The 14,383-nt window shown below is 42.2% G+C and overlaps 1 protein-coding gene across 1 annotated transcript in view; it reads right to left on the bottom strand.

The window, feature by feature from the left end:
• Positions 1-423: 423 nt before the first annotated feature.
• Positions 424-14,383, bottom strand: part of LOC103729162 (disco-interacting protein 2 homolog B-like) — a gene marked incomplete at its 5' end in the record, with an annotated part of 48,419 nt that continues 34,459 nt past the window's right edge. The window contains 6 exon segments of the mRNA XM_017796631.2: positions 424-794; positions 1,601-1,724; positions 2,261-2,341; positions 2,486-2,595; positions 9,807-10,008; positions 11,350-11,380. Coding sequence (XP_017652120.1) covers positions 604-794; positions 1,601-1,724; positions 2,261-2,341; positions 2,486-2,595; positions 9,807-10,008; positions 11,350-11,380 — 739 coding nt within the window.

The raw sequence follows: 14,383 nt of genomic DNA on the forward strand, positions 1-14,383 counted from the left end.
TAGGTGGGTGCACCCATGTCATGTAATGCCCTCAGAGATCAGAAAAGGGCATCAGAACCCCTAGAACTGGAGTTACAGATGATTGTTAGCTGCCATGTGGGTGCTGGGAATCGAAGCAAGGTTCACTCAGTGCTCTTAACTGCTGAGCCACCTCCACAGCCCCCAGCTGGGATTTTTTTATTTTTCTTTTTATTATTGTTTTGTAAATGTACGCATGATGTGTGTAGGCATGAATGTAGAAGTAGGGGACTAACTTTGTAGAGTTGGTCCTCTCAATATTTATGTGAACTTTAAGGATCAAACTCAAGTCATCAGGTATGTATGGTAAGTGCCTTTATCCACTAAGTCATCTTGCCAGTACTGGTTTTGTTTTTTATTTATTTTGCTTTGCTTTTTGGTCTTTTTGAAACAGGATCTCCCTATAGCCACAGCTGGCCTGGAATTCACTATGTAGACCAAGCTGGTCCCAATCTCTCAGAGATCCACCTGTGTCTGCCCCACCAAGTGCATGCTGAGATTGCAGACATGCAACTCCACTCCCAGTTGGGAGACCATTTTTTAAGGAAAAATTTAACCTCATGACTCAATAAAACTGGGATGATATTATGGATTCTTAGTGGTTTGAATGTGGATTTTACAAAATGAGAACAGACAGATATAGACGGTACTTATGTCCACAATCATGCGCACTGTGGGCAATGTGGCAGTGAGGTTCTGAGCATGAGGGGGCCGCACAGTCACAGGTATACACCCTGAATACAAGCAACCATAAAATGCAGCAATTAACTCAATGCCTGCAAGACAGAGGGTCCTGTCAGGCGAGTCACTTAACTGCCTGCTGTTGCCAAGAAACTAAATGCAGAGGTTCCAAAAAACATTCCCTTTTTTCCTTTTTCTTTTTTGACTTATTTTATGTTTATGAGTGTATTGCACTCATGTCATGCAGTGCCCACGGAGGACAGAAGAGGGCATTGGATCCCCTGGAACAGGACTGTTAGCCACCATGTGGGTGCAGGGATTTGAACCCAGGTCTTCTGCAAGGATAGCCAGTGCTATTAACTGCTGAGCCATCTCTACAGCCCCTTTTGTGGGTTTAAGAAGTAATTTTTTTGGGTCTTTCTGAGACAGGGTCTCCCATAGCCCCAGCTGACCTGCAACTCGCTATGTAGTCCAGGCTGGCCTTGAACTCACAGAGATCCCCCTTGCCTCTGCCTCCCTAGTGCTGGGACTAAAGGCTTGCGCCACCAAGCCCGGCTTTTCTATGTTTTAAAGGCTTGTTATATGACCCTTGCTGGGCTCTCTAATGCCTAATTTCTCCTGTCTTATTTCCCAAGGACTAATATTACAGGAATGTGCTAGCATGTCTGGCCTGAGTATCTTTTATGTGCTAGGCACTGATAATGAAAGTTTCTGCAGAGGTATACCACACAATTCAGGGGACGCATCCTGATTCACATCTTAGCTTGTATGCATGGAGTACTTGGTGCTGGGAAGTACCAGACCTCTGTGGTAGCAGATGGTGACTCTTGAGTTCCTATTCTCTCCTTGTATGCCATCTAATAACATAGCACAGAGTTCAGTTTATTAATCCAACACTCACCAGGTGGGTAGAGCAATACCACATTGTCCCCTGAATTTAGATGTCCCTTGTCACCAAGTACTGATGCCATCCTCTCTGCTCGCTTATGAAGCTGAAGGCAGCTGGCTGTGCACACAGTAGTTCCCTTTCAACAGAAGAAAGGTTAAGGAGGTCAAAGCTCAATATGGAAATGAACAGGGATAAATACAGCCAATTTAATATTATAAATACTTGGGCTTTGGGTACATTAACCTGTGTAAATTATGAACTTGAGAAAATTCCCCTAGTAATAAAAGATAGGAATGGGATTCCTTTTCTTTCTCAATGTTGCAGGTACTCAGGGTCTAAAAACACTAACAAATCAAACACATTTACATTCTTTTTTGCTTGATGTGGTTTAAAAAATACAAATGAATTATTCCATTTGTTTGTTTTAGCTTTTCTTTTTTTTGAAGCAGCATCTCCTGTAGTCTAGGCTGGCCTCCAACTTACTATGTCGTTGAGGATGACCTTGATCTCCTAATCCTCCTGCTTCCACCTCCAAAGTGCTGAAATTATAGGCATGCATTACCATGCCTGGTTATGCAGCGTTGGGGACTGAACCCAGGGTCCTGTACAAGCGAGGCAAGCACTCTACGAACTGAGCTACATCCCCAATCCTGCAAGTGATTTTTTCAGTACCTTGGCATTTAACAGCATGAAGAGTACATGGTCAGGAGTTGCCTGGGCTCGCCACTGCAAAATCTCTGCCAAGAACTGGTGCTAAAGTCACAAAGCAGAAAAAGAAAAAAAGACTCAGGGTCGGCAACTTTCAAAGACTTTGTAATAAACCCCACATCTGCTATCTGAAGTGTACGTTCTGTCCTCAGTTCTCTGCTAAAAAGTCAACAGGTCTGAAACACTTACCTTCCTCACTAAGTCGTTCTCTTCAGTTTGCCCCAGATCCCTTCCTGCAGCTTGTGCTATGCGTTTACCAGCAACCAGATTCCCAACCATCACTGAAGCAGGGCCTACACCTGTAAACAGAGGCACACACCAACTCTGGAGATGGAGGCACACACCAACTCTGGAGATGGAAATTCAAGTCACATATGCCTCAAAGCATTTCTAGACTGGCCCAAACTGGTTTAAACATTCATTCAACAATGTTGTGAAGCATTTAATCTTACAGGTACAGGGGAAAGAGCCTGTATTCTATTAAGAAAGGCAACCAAAAAGTACATACATGTGTAAACAAAGCCAGGCAGTAGAACTTCAGCAAAAAACAAAGCAAGGTCACAGGAGACCCAGGGGTGGGGGGAGAGGAGGTCACAGGAGACCCAGGGGTGGGGGGAGAGGAGGTCACAGGAGACCCAGAGGTGAGGGGAGAGGAGGTCACAAGAGGCTCAGGGGTGAGGGGAGAGGAGGTCACAGGAGACCCAGGGGTGGGGGAAGAGGAGGTCACAGGACACCCAGGGGTGAGGGGAGAGGAGGTCACAAGAGGCTCTGGGGTCGGGGGAGAGGAGGTCACAGGAGACCTAGGGTAGGGGAAGAGGAGGTCACAGGAGACCCAGGGGTGAGGGGAGAGGAGGTCACAGGAGACCCAGAGGTGAGGGGAGAAGTAGCTACTGGAACTTGGGTTCACAGGCAGATTTTCACTCCAAGGGGTTGGCACTGGTTCCTACTGATAATCAGTTTTTGCTCCAATCATAATACAGCCCTGAAAAGTGCTTAGCAGTAATAGTCTAGAAAGAAATCTGTCACCTATGAGGACATGGATTGAGTTTATCAGGAATTTGAGAGGCCAGTGAGATAACTCAGTGGTTAAAAGTGCTTGCCACCAAGCCTAATGACTTGAGTTCCACCCCTGGGACCCACATGGTGGATGAAGAAAACCTACCCCCCAAAGTAGTCTCCTGACTTCCACATGTGTGGTATGGCATATGCATACAGATATGTACACACACGTGTATACACACAATAAGTATAATAAAAATATTTTTAATTTATTGCTTTTAATGTGTATGAGTGTTTTGCCTGCATGTATCTAAGTGCATCTGTATCATTCAGTGCCCATGGAGGACAGAAGAGGGCATCGGATTCCCCTGGAACTGGAGTTAAGAATAGTTGTTAGCTGCCATGTGGGTGCTGGGAACTGAACCTGGCCCCTCTGCAAGAACAGTCATCAGCCATCTCATCTCTCTAGCCCCCAAACATTTTTTTAAAGGAATATAAGAAGTATTTATTCAAAGTAAATGAAATCATGGACCTCACACTCATGGTCCTCCTGCCTGCCAGTGCCACATCATACCCAGCATCAACTATGTCTTAAAAGCAAAATAAAAGTGGAAGCTTCTAGATTAAGGCCACCTTGATGTGATGCATGACCTTGATATGCTGCAGGAATAGAAGAAAACCAGCTACAATAAACAAGTAGAGAAAGCTTTGTTCTTTGGGAAAATGTGTTGAAATACTTACATTAAGTAAAGGGTCAAGGGGCAAACTACTTTAGAGTCAGTGGGGAAAGAAGTCCCAAATTGGTGCATGTAGGGGAGGCATAGGAATGCAAATTGTACTTTTCTGTCAACATTCCTATGGGTTTGCCACTTCAAAATTGGGGCTAAGGAGGAAATCCCTCCAGCTCAAAATAAAGCAAAGCAAGCAAAACACGTGCCAGGGCTCTGTCTGTGCTCCCTGATGGTCACTTACAGACTAAGAGCCCACCTGAATGGCCTAAAAAGGTAACAAAGCAACCTTATTGCCAGCTAGACTGTGAGTAATGATGATGCTAAATATTCAATGTCTTTTACTGCCAAGATGTTCATGAATACTGAAATAGGTGAAACAAAATTCACTTAGCTCACATAATTACCTTTTAAAAAGTAAGGAGCCAGGCATGGTAACATACACAGTGATACTCCATCTCCCAGGAGGAAAATATTTGAAATATTTGGGGGAAATTGGATAAAGGATATACAGTTGGAAACTTTCTGCAAGTTTCCAATTACTTCACAATTAAATATTAAAAAAGAAAAAAGAAAGTGGGCTGACCGGGCTTGGGGGCACACGCTTTTAATCCCAGCAGAACCAGGCGGATCTCTGAGTTCGAGGCCAGCCTGGTCTACATACTGAGTTCCAGGCCTGCTGGGACTACAAGGAAACCCTGTCTCAAAAAGACCAAAAAAGAAAAAAAAAAGAAGAAGAACGTGGGCTTGCAGATGGCTCAGTAAGTAATAGCACTTGCTATAAAGGCTGATGACCTAAGTTCAATCCACAGAACCCGTAGGGTGGGAGGAAAGAACTGATTACTCCTGCAAGCTGTTCTCTGACCTCCACAGGTATACCCTACCTTGCTCCATGCATACACTCATTGACTAAATAAACAAATGTAGTAAAAACAAATTTTAAGTTAAAAAAACTGAGAACAGGAGCTTCAGAAAACCCTGTCTGCAAAGTATTCAGTGCAATTTTAAGAATAAAATGTACATTCTTTCCTATGAAATTGTGTAATAAATTATAGACATGCCACTCTGAAGACACCCTTTTACATAGAATGGACCCAGAGTACCTCTGTACTCTGTCCAAACCGGCTTTACAGAGAGGTCTGTAAAAAAGAGGTCTGACATTTTGTTTTTAAAGATTTTTTATTTATGTATATGTGTATGTGTCTATATGTGTATCTGTGCACATACATGAAGGCCAGAAGATCCTATGGAACTGCCTGATGTGGTTGCTAGGAATCAAACTTGGTTCCTCCTCAAAAGCAGCAAGTGTTCTTAACTACTGAGTCATTGCTCCAGCCCCAGGTCTGACATTTTAAAAACTGAATGCCACATAGTAGTTTAGAACCACAAAATTACTCAAAGATAATTGCTTTTTTTTTTATCCCTTTCTCCAATCTGCTAGCCAGAGTATAGATGATGCAGAAACGATGGCTGAAGGCCAGACAGCCGAAGTAGCTGTGAGAGTGTGCTAAGGAGGCCTATGGTAGAGAGTTTCATTTTATCAGAATTCCTTTCCTAGCTGTAGTCACACTGGAAGCATATACTCTGCTCTACAAACTTTGGCATGGTTTGACTTGTTCTGGACAAGGAATGTAAGAAGCTGGTGACATGATCAGCTTTAAATGTACTTGTGAGGCCTGGCTGGACTTTCTGCTTCTGTCATGTTTCCTGAGAAAAAAATACAGGTTCACACCTATAATCCCAGTACTAGAGAGGCTGAGTCAGACTGCTGGAGTGTGAGGCCAATCCCTACTCTCCCCTCAAAAGAGTATAGACTGGAGTAACTGCTAGGCTCATGATGAAGCGACACATGGGCAAGTTCTGAATATGATCTACAGCCTGGGGCTCAGTCATGTCCTGCTGATCCATGTGCAATGACTAGAAAACAAATGTCGGTTGTTTCAAGACACTGAGTTTTGGGATTATTTGTAATGCACATATCTATAACAACAGTCAACTAACAAGTCATCAGAGCAAAAAGATGGGAAGCTGGCAGAAGCAGCTTGGGAATGGCCCTGGCCTGCCTTGTTCTGAATTCTTTTACCGAAGAGAATAAACTTGATTCTACTGCTTTAGGTCTGCTGCGATGTCTAGCCAAGGCTGTGCTGATATACACTCCCACTGTTACCACACTAGTGGCAGGAGGCACCTTGGTAAGCTGATCTGACACCCTTCCATCTTTCTCCTCTCCTCTCCTGCCTCACTCCTCACCGCCTCTACTCTTCTAAATTGTTTTTTCAAGTCCCAGTGCCACATTATTTCCTCACTGTCTCTACTCATCAGTGCCATGATTTTTGACTGGCACTGTTTCCCAATGTATAACATTCAGCTTCTGCACAATCTCAGCAGAAAGCAGCTTTCATTGGAAAGGATGAATGGATTCTGACCCTTCAAGAACTAGGACTACATCTTGTAGACAGATTTCATCATTAATAAAATTAGATGAAATCTGGCTAGGAAAGGCACTGTTTTAAATATCAACTGTGGCCAGGCATGATGGCACATATCTTTAATCTCAGTAATCAGAAGGTAGAGGTAGTTCTCTGTGAGTGTGAGGCCAGCCTGGTCTACATAAGTAAGTTCCAAGCCAAACAAGGCTATGTAGTAAGACCCAGTCACACACACAAAAAAAATTTACTGTGCCTCTAAGAACAATTTTTAAGCATCTATTCTAACATGAATGTTTTGCTAAAAGAGCCCTATGTATATCAGGGAATGGTGGTACACATATGTGTACTTGGGAGGAAGAGGAAGGCAGATCTCTGTGAGTTTGATGCCACCCTGGTATAAACCAGGGAGTTCCAAGGCAGCTGGGGCTACAGGGAGATGCTGTCTCAAAAAGACCGAAAAAAAAAATCTTTTTTTAATTTACTGTGTTCTGCCTGCATATATGTAAGTGCACTCATGTCATGCAGTGCCCTCAGAGGTCAGAAGAGGGCGTCAGATCCCCTGGAACTGGAGTTACAGACAGTTGTTAGCCCTCATGTGAGTGCTGGGAACCAAACCTACTTAAAATGGAATTTTACTCATAATAAATAAATGTAACACTTTAAAAATCTTTTTTTAATTTACTGTGTTCTGCCTGCATATATGTAAGTGCACTCATGTCATGCAGTGCCCTCAGAGGTCAGAAGAGGGCGTCAGATCCCCTGGAACTGGAGTTACAGACAGTTGTTAGCCCTCATGTGAGTGCTGGGAACCAAACCTACTTAAAATGGAATTTTACTCATAATAAATAAATGTAACACTTTAATAAGTAACAAGTAACAAGATAAAGAAGAATTTGTGCTTGTGTTTCGTCAGTCCAGGGAATTAAATCCAGGGGCTTGCATGTGGTAGATACATGCTCTTACAGGTCTCATGTGGTTTTTAGATATTTGCATATGCCTGTGCAGGTAATGTGTCTGAAGATACTTCCTTTTATGTTTCTTTTTTAAATAAATAATCATTTGTCAGCACCTTTTTTTAAAAAAATAAAATTTATTTATTTTTTATTTTATATGTTTGCATGTACTGCCTGCATGTAGGTAAGTGCACCTGTGTCATGCCATGTCTGTGGAGGACAGAAGAGATTGTCGGATCCCCTGGAACTGAAGTAAGGGACAGTTGTTAGCTGCCATGTGGGTGCTGGGATTTGAACCCAGGACTTCTGCAAGAACAGTCAGTGTTCTTAACCACTGAGCCATCTCACCAGCCTCAGCAGTCAGTACTCTTAACCACTGAGCCAACTCTCCAGTCCCCAGCCCCCAACCTTTCTGTTTCTTGATAAATCATGCAGACATTTGGGGGGATTTTTTTCTCACTCTGTTGCCCCAGCTGAGAGTAAAGGCATGTACCACCACACTCAGCCTTACACAGACTTACTGATTCTCTTCAGAACAGCAGACAACAGTAATAGAACAATAACCACCAAAGACCAAACAAACACAAAAAATAGAATACTAGCCTCCATAAACTTGATTTCCACTAGCAGAAGGTGATACATATCATACACACCTTAACACTACACATGTCAGTAAGCAATAGGTAGTTCATGAGTTGGTAATAAAATCTAGTAAAGGAGTGGGGATCAGACCACCACAATACTCACTGAAGAGCACAACGCATTAACATTGTAATAGTCTGATCACAGCCTCTTAGTGAGTCACAGGCTCATCTCATACTTTATTATTGTGCATGCTACTTACCTTTCAGCAAAAGCTGTCATATAGAAATGGAGCTAAGGTATGGTGGTACTTGCCTTTAATCCCAGCACTTGGGAGGCAAAGGCAGGCAGATCTTTGTGAGTTCAAGGCCAGCTGGGGCTGTAAGAACACTCTGTCTCAAAAAGAAAAGAAGAAAAAGAAAAAGAAATGGAGCTAATACCACACTTCCTATTTTTTTTCCAACATATTTAAAGGCTAATACACATTGGGCAGGGGTCAGGGGACACCTGGAAAGGCCAGATATGGGAAACTAAGCCAATTTCTCATTATTTGTTCTTAAAATGAAAAAGGCTCAATAAAATCTATTGAGTACATGCTGGCTTTTAGGGATCTCTCTCTCTCTCTCTCTCTCTCTCTCTCTCTCTCTCCTTCATTCTCTTCCCCTACCCCCTAACTTTCTGTGACAGGGTCTCACTGTGTAGCCCTGGATGGCCTGGAATTTGCTATATAGACCAGGCTGGCCTCAAACACACAGAGACCCACCTGCCTTGGCCTCCTGAGTGCTAGGAGTAAAGGTGTGCACCACTATGCCTGGCCTCTGGCTTCCTTTTTTGAGAGATATTCATACAGCCCAGATTGGCTAGCTGAGGATGATACTGAACTCCTGATCTTCCTACTTCTACCTCCCAAGTGCTAGGGTTACAGGTATGTTATCATCATACCCAACTACGTTTAACATATATTTTAACGTGGATCTACTCAGAAGTTAGGCAAAAGGTGAAACTGACTTATATTGTCTCCCCCTTTTTAAAAATTTATATTCTCTTGGTTATATCTTGAAAATGGCCAACACAAAGCATAGGGTTATTTTCTACATATGACCCTGAAAATGTCTGAATTAAGTCCCTTGTTCCCCATAGGTAGGATACGACCACAGCAAATTTCAAAAGGAACTAAGGCGATAACACTAGGAGAGGTTCCCACAGAAAGCCAGTATGGTGTCATGACTGCAAGTGGTGTAACTTAGTCACGGTGTGTGTGAATCTCAGTTTTGCCATTATCTAGCTATGTGACTTACACACTTAGATGTACTTAGCTTTTCTGAACTTTATTTGCCAAGGGAGACCACCTTAGGATCACAACTGTAAAATGCTAGCTAGTACTTGGCATTTATTAAGCACTCACTGAATACCAACTATTCTTATTATCAGGGGACTTTATTCTCTTTCTACCAGTGGGACTTTGATCACTGGCAAACCACACAAAGTTACTCAGTCAAAGTAGCCTACCTTCACGGTAACAATTCTGGCTCCTGTCAATTTCTGTTGCTCTTCTGTTATTCTGTAGGCCGAAAGTCGAAGCCTACACAAGGTCATGTTCCTTTTTTCTTTTTTTTTTGGTCTTTTTGAGACAGGGTCTCCCTGTAGCATGAGCTGGCCTGGAACTTGCTTTGTAGAGCAGGCTGGCCTCGAACTCAAGATCCGCCTGTCTCTGCCTCCTAGGTGCTGCGATTAAAGGCGCGTGCGACCACCCCAGGCATTCATCAGTGTCTTCAAGTTACCTTTTCATGTTATGGCTTAGAAGTTAGCATATGATTACCTGGTTGCTTTTGCCAGGGTTTTGGCAAATTCGTCACACATGTATGTGGGCACATGAGTATATTACATGGATGCAGAGATCCTTCCAGAAAGAGCTGCTTCGTCTGAGATAGGTGGATCCCTCCTAGTGGAGTTTTTGGCAATGTATTGGCAGGCACCAGTGCAAGACAGTAAACCCCTACTTGATGAATGCTATCAATTGCCTAGAAAAATTAAAAAATCCAGTCATATACTCTTACTATATTTGACTTCCTGACACAACCCACTATTTTACTGCAAGGTGTTTCTTTCTCTATCTGTTCTAGGTCTGGAGTCTGGAACATCACTAAGATCTCATACATTGGTGGGTGTGGTGGTGTATCACGTCCACTATCTCCGCCTGGGAGATTCTGCCTGCTGACCCCAGAAGATTATGAGTTCAGCGGTAGTCTGGACTATGTGGCAAGCTCTGCCTCAAAAACAAACAAAAGAAACCCAGAACTTCTCTAACAAGAAAAGTTTCTTTATACAGTAAATGGTGATTAATACAGAAACCCACAACTAGCTAATGTGCAGAGAAGAGGCTACAGAGTACTTATCCCTGAATAGGACACCTATATCAAATTTCTACCTCCCATGGCTCAGGGATTATTGTGGAAGAAAGTGTAGAAAGACTGTAAGAGCCTGAAGTGGTAGATGACCACAAGGAAACAGTTTTCCAGACAGCAGGTCAGTTACTCATATGAACTCACAGCAATGGTGACAGCATGCACAAGTGCCATGCAAGTTCAAACCAGACAAAACCCCAGCATAGGAAGTGGGTAAGAAATCTCAGCCAACCTAAGGAACTTTTGGCAACTGATAGCTGCTGGGAGGGGGAGAGACAATCTCTTTCAAGGATGGGACTCAGTAGGTTAACCAGGCTCCAGTGGATGGACCCATACTGAAGAACGGTTGATGATGTAAATTAGACTCTATAAACTTTATCATATATATAATAGAGTGCATTAAATCGGGTAGTAGAGGAACAGAGGAGGTGCAGATAGGGAAGGGATCTAAATACCATTAAATTATATTGTATGAAAATTTCAAAAATTCAATAAAAATGTTAAAAACAAACAAGATCACATATGTCTAAAGATAATCAGGATTTCATGCATCCTTCAACTCTGGCAGAGAGAAACAGAAGAGAAGTCAGATACATATGGACAGAGGTAGATAGTGGATACTGATTTTTCAGTCTCAACCTGTTCTCCCTTAAATGATAATGTCAAAATTCTCTAAGAAAAAGTTTTATTGTTTATTAGCCCAGGCTGGCATTGGACTTGTGTTTCTGTTATTTTCTTTTTAATCTTTTACCTATCTAACAGCTTAATCAAATACAGGCAAAGTATTTTTGTCACAAAAACAACAGAAGCTCTCTCAATGGATCCTTTTGAGTGAGTCACCATTTTACCAGTAGTGCATTCTTTCTATAAAACATCTGGGGCAATGCCCACGTTACACTGAGCACTGGAGGCTACACTCCTTGAGTGTACTCTGCTCCCAGCTGTGGCACTACATACTTGCTGGGACCCCACTGTGCCTGCTTCCATACTGTTTGGACAGTCGTTATTGTGTTTTCATAGTTTAGGTATTTTATTGACTGATAAGGTATAAATGCAAAACAACTGAAAGAATTAGGCTTTAGAAAGACACACTAAAGGTAAGCTCCTGAAAATATCTGCTGATGGGGCTGGACAAGGTGGTACTTGAAGCAAGGAAAACATTTAAGCCAGTTTTCTGATACAGCTGTTCTTGACCAAACTTAAAGGAAACAGAAACCAGAAATCAGCAACAATGCATCTGAGTTTATGAAAGCAAGCTTACCTAAGACCCAAAGTGGCATACTAAGATACCATTCTACATGCAGTAAGAACACATATTTTCTGATTAACTACATTAATTTCTTAATGTGATAATTTTCTACTTCAATCACCTTTTAATTAATTAATTTAGTAAGCTGGACTTGGCAGAGCTTTTTTTGTTTGTTTATTTGTGCAATATCCTTAATAATGTTTTATTGGAGCACAGCATAGTGTTCTTTTTCTTAACATGTTAAAAATATTTTAATTACATTTATTTATTTTGTGTGTGGGTAGATGCACATGCATGTGGTACAGTGTATGTGTGGAGGTCAGAAGACAAAGTGCAGGGGTTGGTTCTTTCCTTCTACCATATAGATCCAGCGGATCAAAAACAAGCAGTCAGCCAGGCATGGTGGTGTAGGCCTTTAATCCCAGCACTCGGAAGGCAGATGCAAGTGGATCTCTGTGAGTTCAAGGCCAGCCTGGCCTACAGAGAGAGTTCCAGGCCAGCTGGGGCTACAGGGAGACCCTGTCTCAAAATGACCACAAAAAAAAAGTAGGCAGTCAGGCAAACATCTTTATCTGCAGAGCCATCTGGCCAGCCTCAAAGTGTTCTTTCTGTGGCTATTTCTTCTGTTACTGGGTCAGAGCCCAGAAGTGGCCTGTGTCAGGAAGTCCTAATTAGCCAAGCCCAGGCACCCATCCTCTTGGTGGGTTGCTTTATCATTATTTTTTAATTTATTATATTTATTTATTTTGTGTGTATACATGTGTAGGCCATGGCGTGCATGTGGAGATAGGAGGAAAACTTGTAGGAGTTGGTTTCTTTGTAATAAGGTCTTGCTATGTATCCAGGGTGGCCTTGAACTCTCAACCCTCCAACTTCTGCCTTCCACATGCTAGGATTATAGCATGTACTACCATATCTGGCTAAATTGAAAAATATTTTAAATATTTTCTTAGCATGCCTGCCTCCTAGCTGCCAGATATAAGCCCATTTCTACATTCTTCATAATCTGTTCTGCATAGTTTATTTTATTTATTTATTTTTTTTTGAGATAGGGTCTCCCTATAGCCCCAGCTGGCCTGGAACTCACTATGTAGATCAGACTGGCCTTGAACTCAGAGAGATCTGTCTGCCTCTGCCTCCCAAGTGCTGGGATTAAAGACATGTGCCACCACACCTGGCTATATGCAGGGTTTTTTTCCCTGATTTTTCTACTACAAATAGCCTATCTAGATGAGCTAATATTTCAGAATAACAGAATCTGAGGAAAGAAAGATAGCTACAGTTATCTGGTCCTGACCATCATTTCATGTTGACATAATTTCTACATTACTAAGTAGCTGTTAAGAAGTCAAAGACAGGGCCAGGAGTGGTGGCATATGCCTTTAATCCCAGCACTCCAGGGGGCAGAGACAGATGGATCTCTGTGAGTTCAAGGTCAGCTGTGCCTACATAGCAAGAACCTGGCCAGCTGGGCTACAGGGAGACCATGTCTCAAAAAAACAAAAAAAGTCACAGATACTGAGAACACTTCCAGTAACATATAAGGTGTCACTTCAAAGACAGGTCATGCTTTCTCTGGGGACCAAGCAGAGAACAAAAGGAACAAAGAAGTCTTAGCATGCATGGGACTTACAATGGATACTGAAAATAATAAATACAAATATATTTGTATGATCATTATTTTTTTCAATGTATTATTTGTCTTGAATTTTTGTCAGCCAGGCATTTTGTGCATTTCATGCAATGCATCTTAATCATATTTAGAGCACTTCCCTATCTGTACCCCCTAAAGCCTGCCCACAAGATTTCATGCATTCTATCATACATGTTAAGGTCTATCAAGTCAAGTTTGTGTACCCAGATGTCCCTTGGTGTGAGTTTATCCAGTGGAGCCTGGTCAGCCCATCTAGCCTCATTCCTTTAAAGACTGACTCTCCCTCACCCAACAGTGATTAGCTGCCAATAGTTCTTCAGCTTAAGCTTATGATCTTTATTTTGTTATTAATAATAATCACCAATATTGGGGCTGGAAAAAAATGGCTCAGCAGTTAAGAGCACTGGCTACTCATGCAGAGACCTGGGTCTTGTTCTTAGCACCCTCATGATGGGTAATAACTGCTTATAATTCTAGATCGAGGGGATCTGATACCCCTCTTCTAGTCTCCATGGGCACTGCACAATATGGGTGCATCTTATATACATGCAGGCAAAACCCTCAAATACATAAAAACATAAAAAATTTTTTAAAAATATTCATCAGTATTATTTACTGAATGAAGGTACTACATACTTCAATTAGTGATCTCATTTACTCTAATACTTGCAAAGGTATTTTGTACCCTCTTTACAGGTTAGGAAATAAACTCAGTGAAGTTTCATCACCTGTCAACACATTTCTGGCGAAGAGACTAAAATCTATGGGTTTTTAAGTTTATTTGGGATTTTTTTGTTTTTTGTTTTTGTTTTTTGTCTTCCTGTAGCCCCAGCTGGCCTGGAACTCACTATGTAGACCAGGCAGGCCTTGAGCTCACAGAGACGGTTTTTAGGTTTGTTTGGGGTTTTTTTTTTGTTTTTTGTTTTTGTTTTTTGTCTCCCTGTGGCCCCAGCTGGCCTGGAACTCACTATGTAGACCAGGCAGGCCTTGAGCTCACAGAGATCCACCTGCCTCTGCCTCCTGAGTACTGGGATTAAAGGCCAGCATGCCTGGCTAAAATCTATGGTTTTAAATGAAGACTGGGTTCC

Source organism: Nannospalax galili, unplaced genomic scaffold, assembly GCF_000622305.1.
Source record: "Nannospalax galili isolate Female #2095 unplaced genomic scaffold, S.galili_v1.0 scaffold913, whole genome shotgun sequence".
In the NCBI taxonomy this organism is placed as follows: domain Eukaryota; kingdom Metazoa; phylum Chordata; class Mammalia; order Rodentia; family Spalacidae; genus Nannospalax; species Nannospalax galili.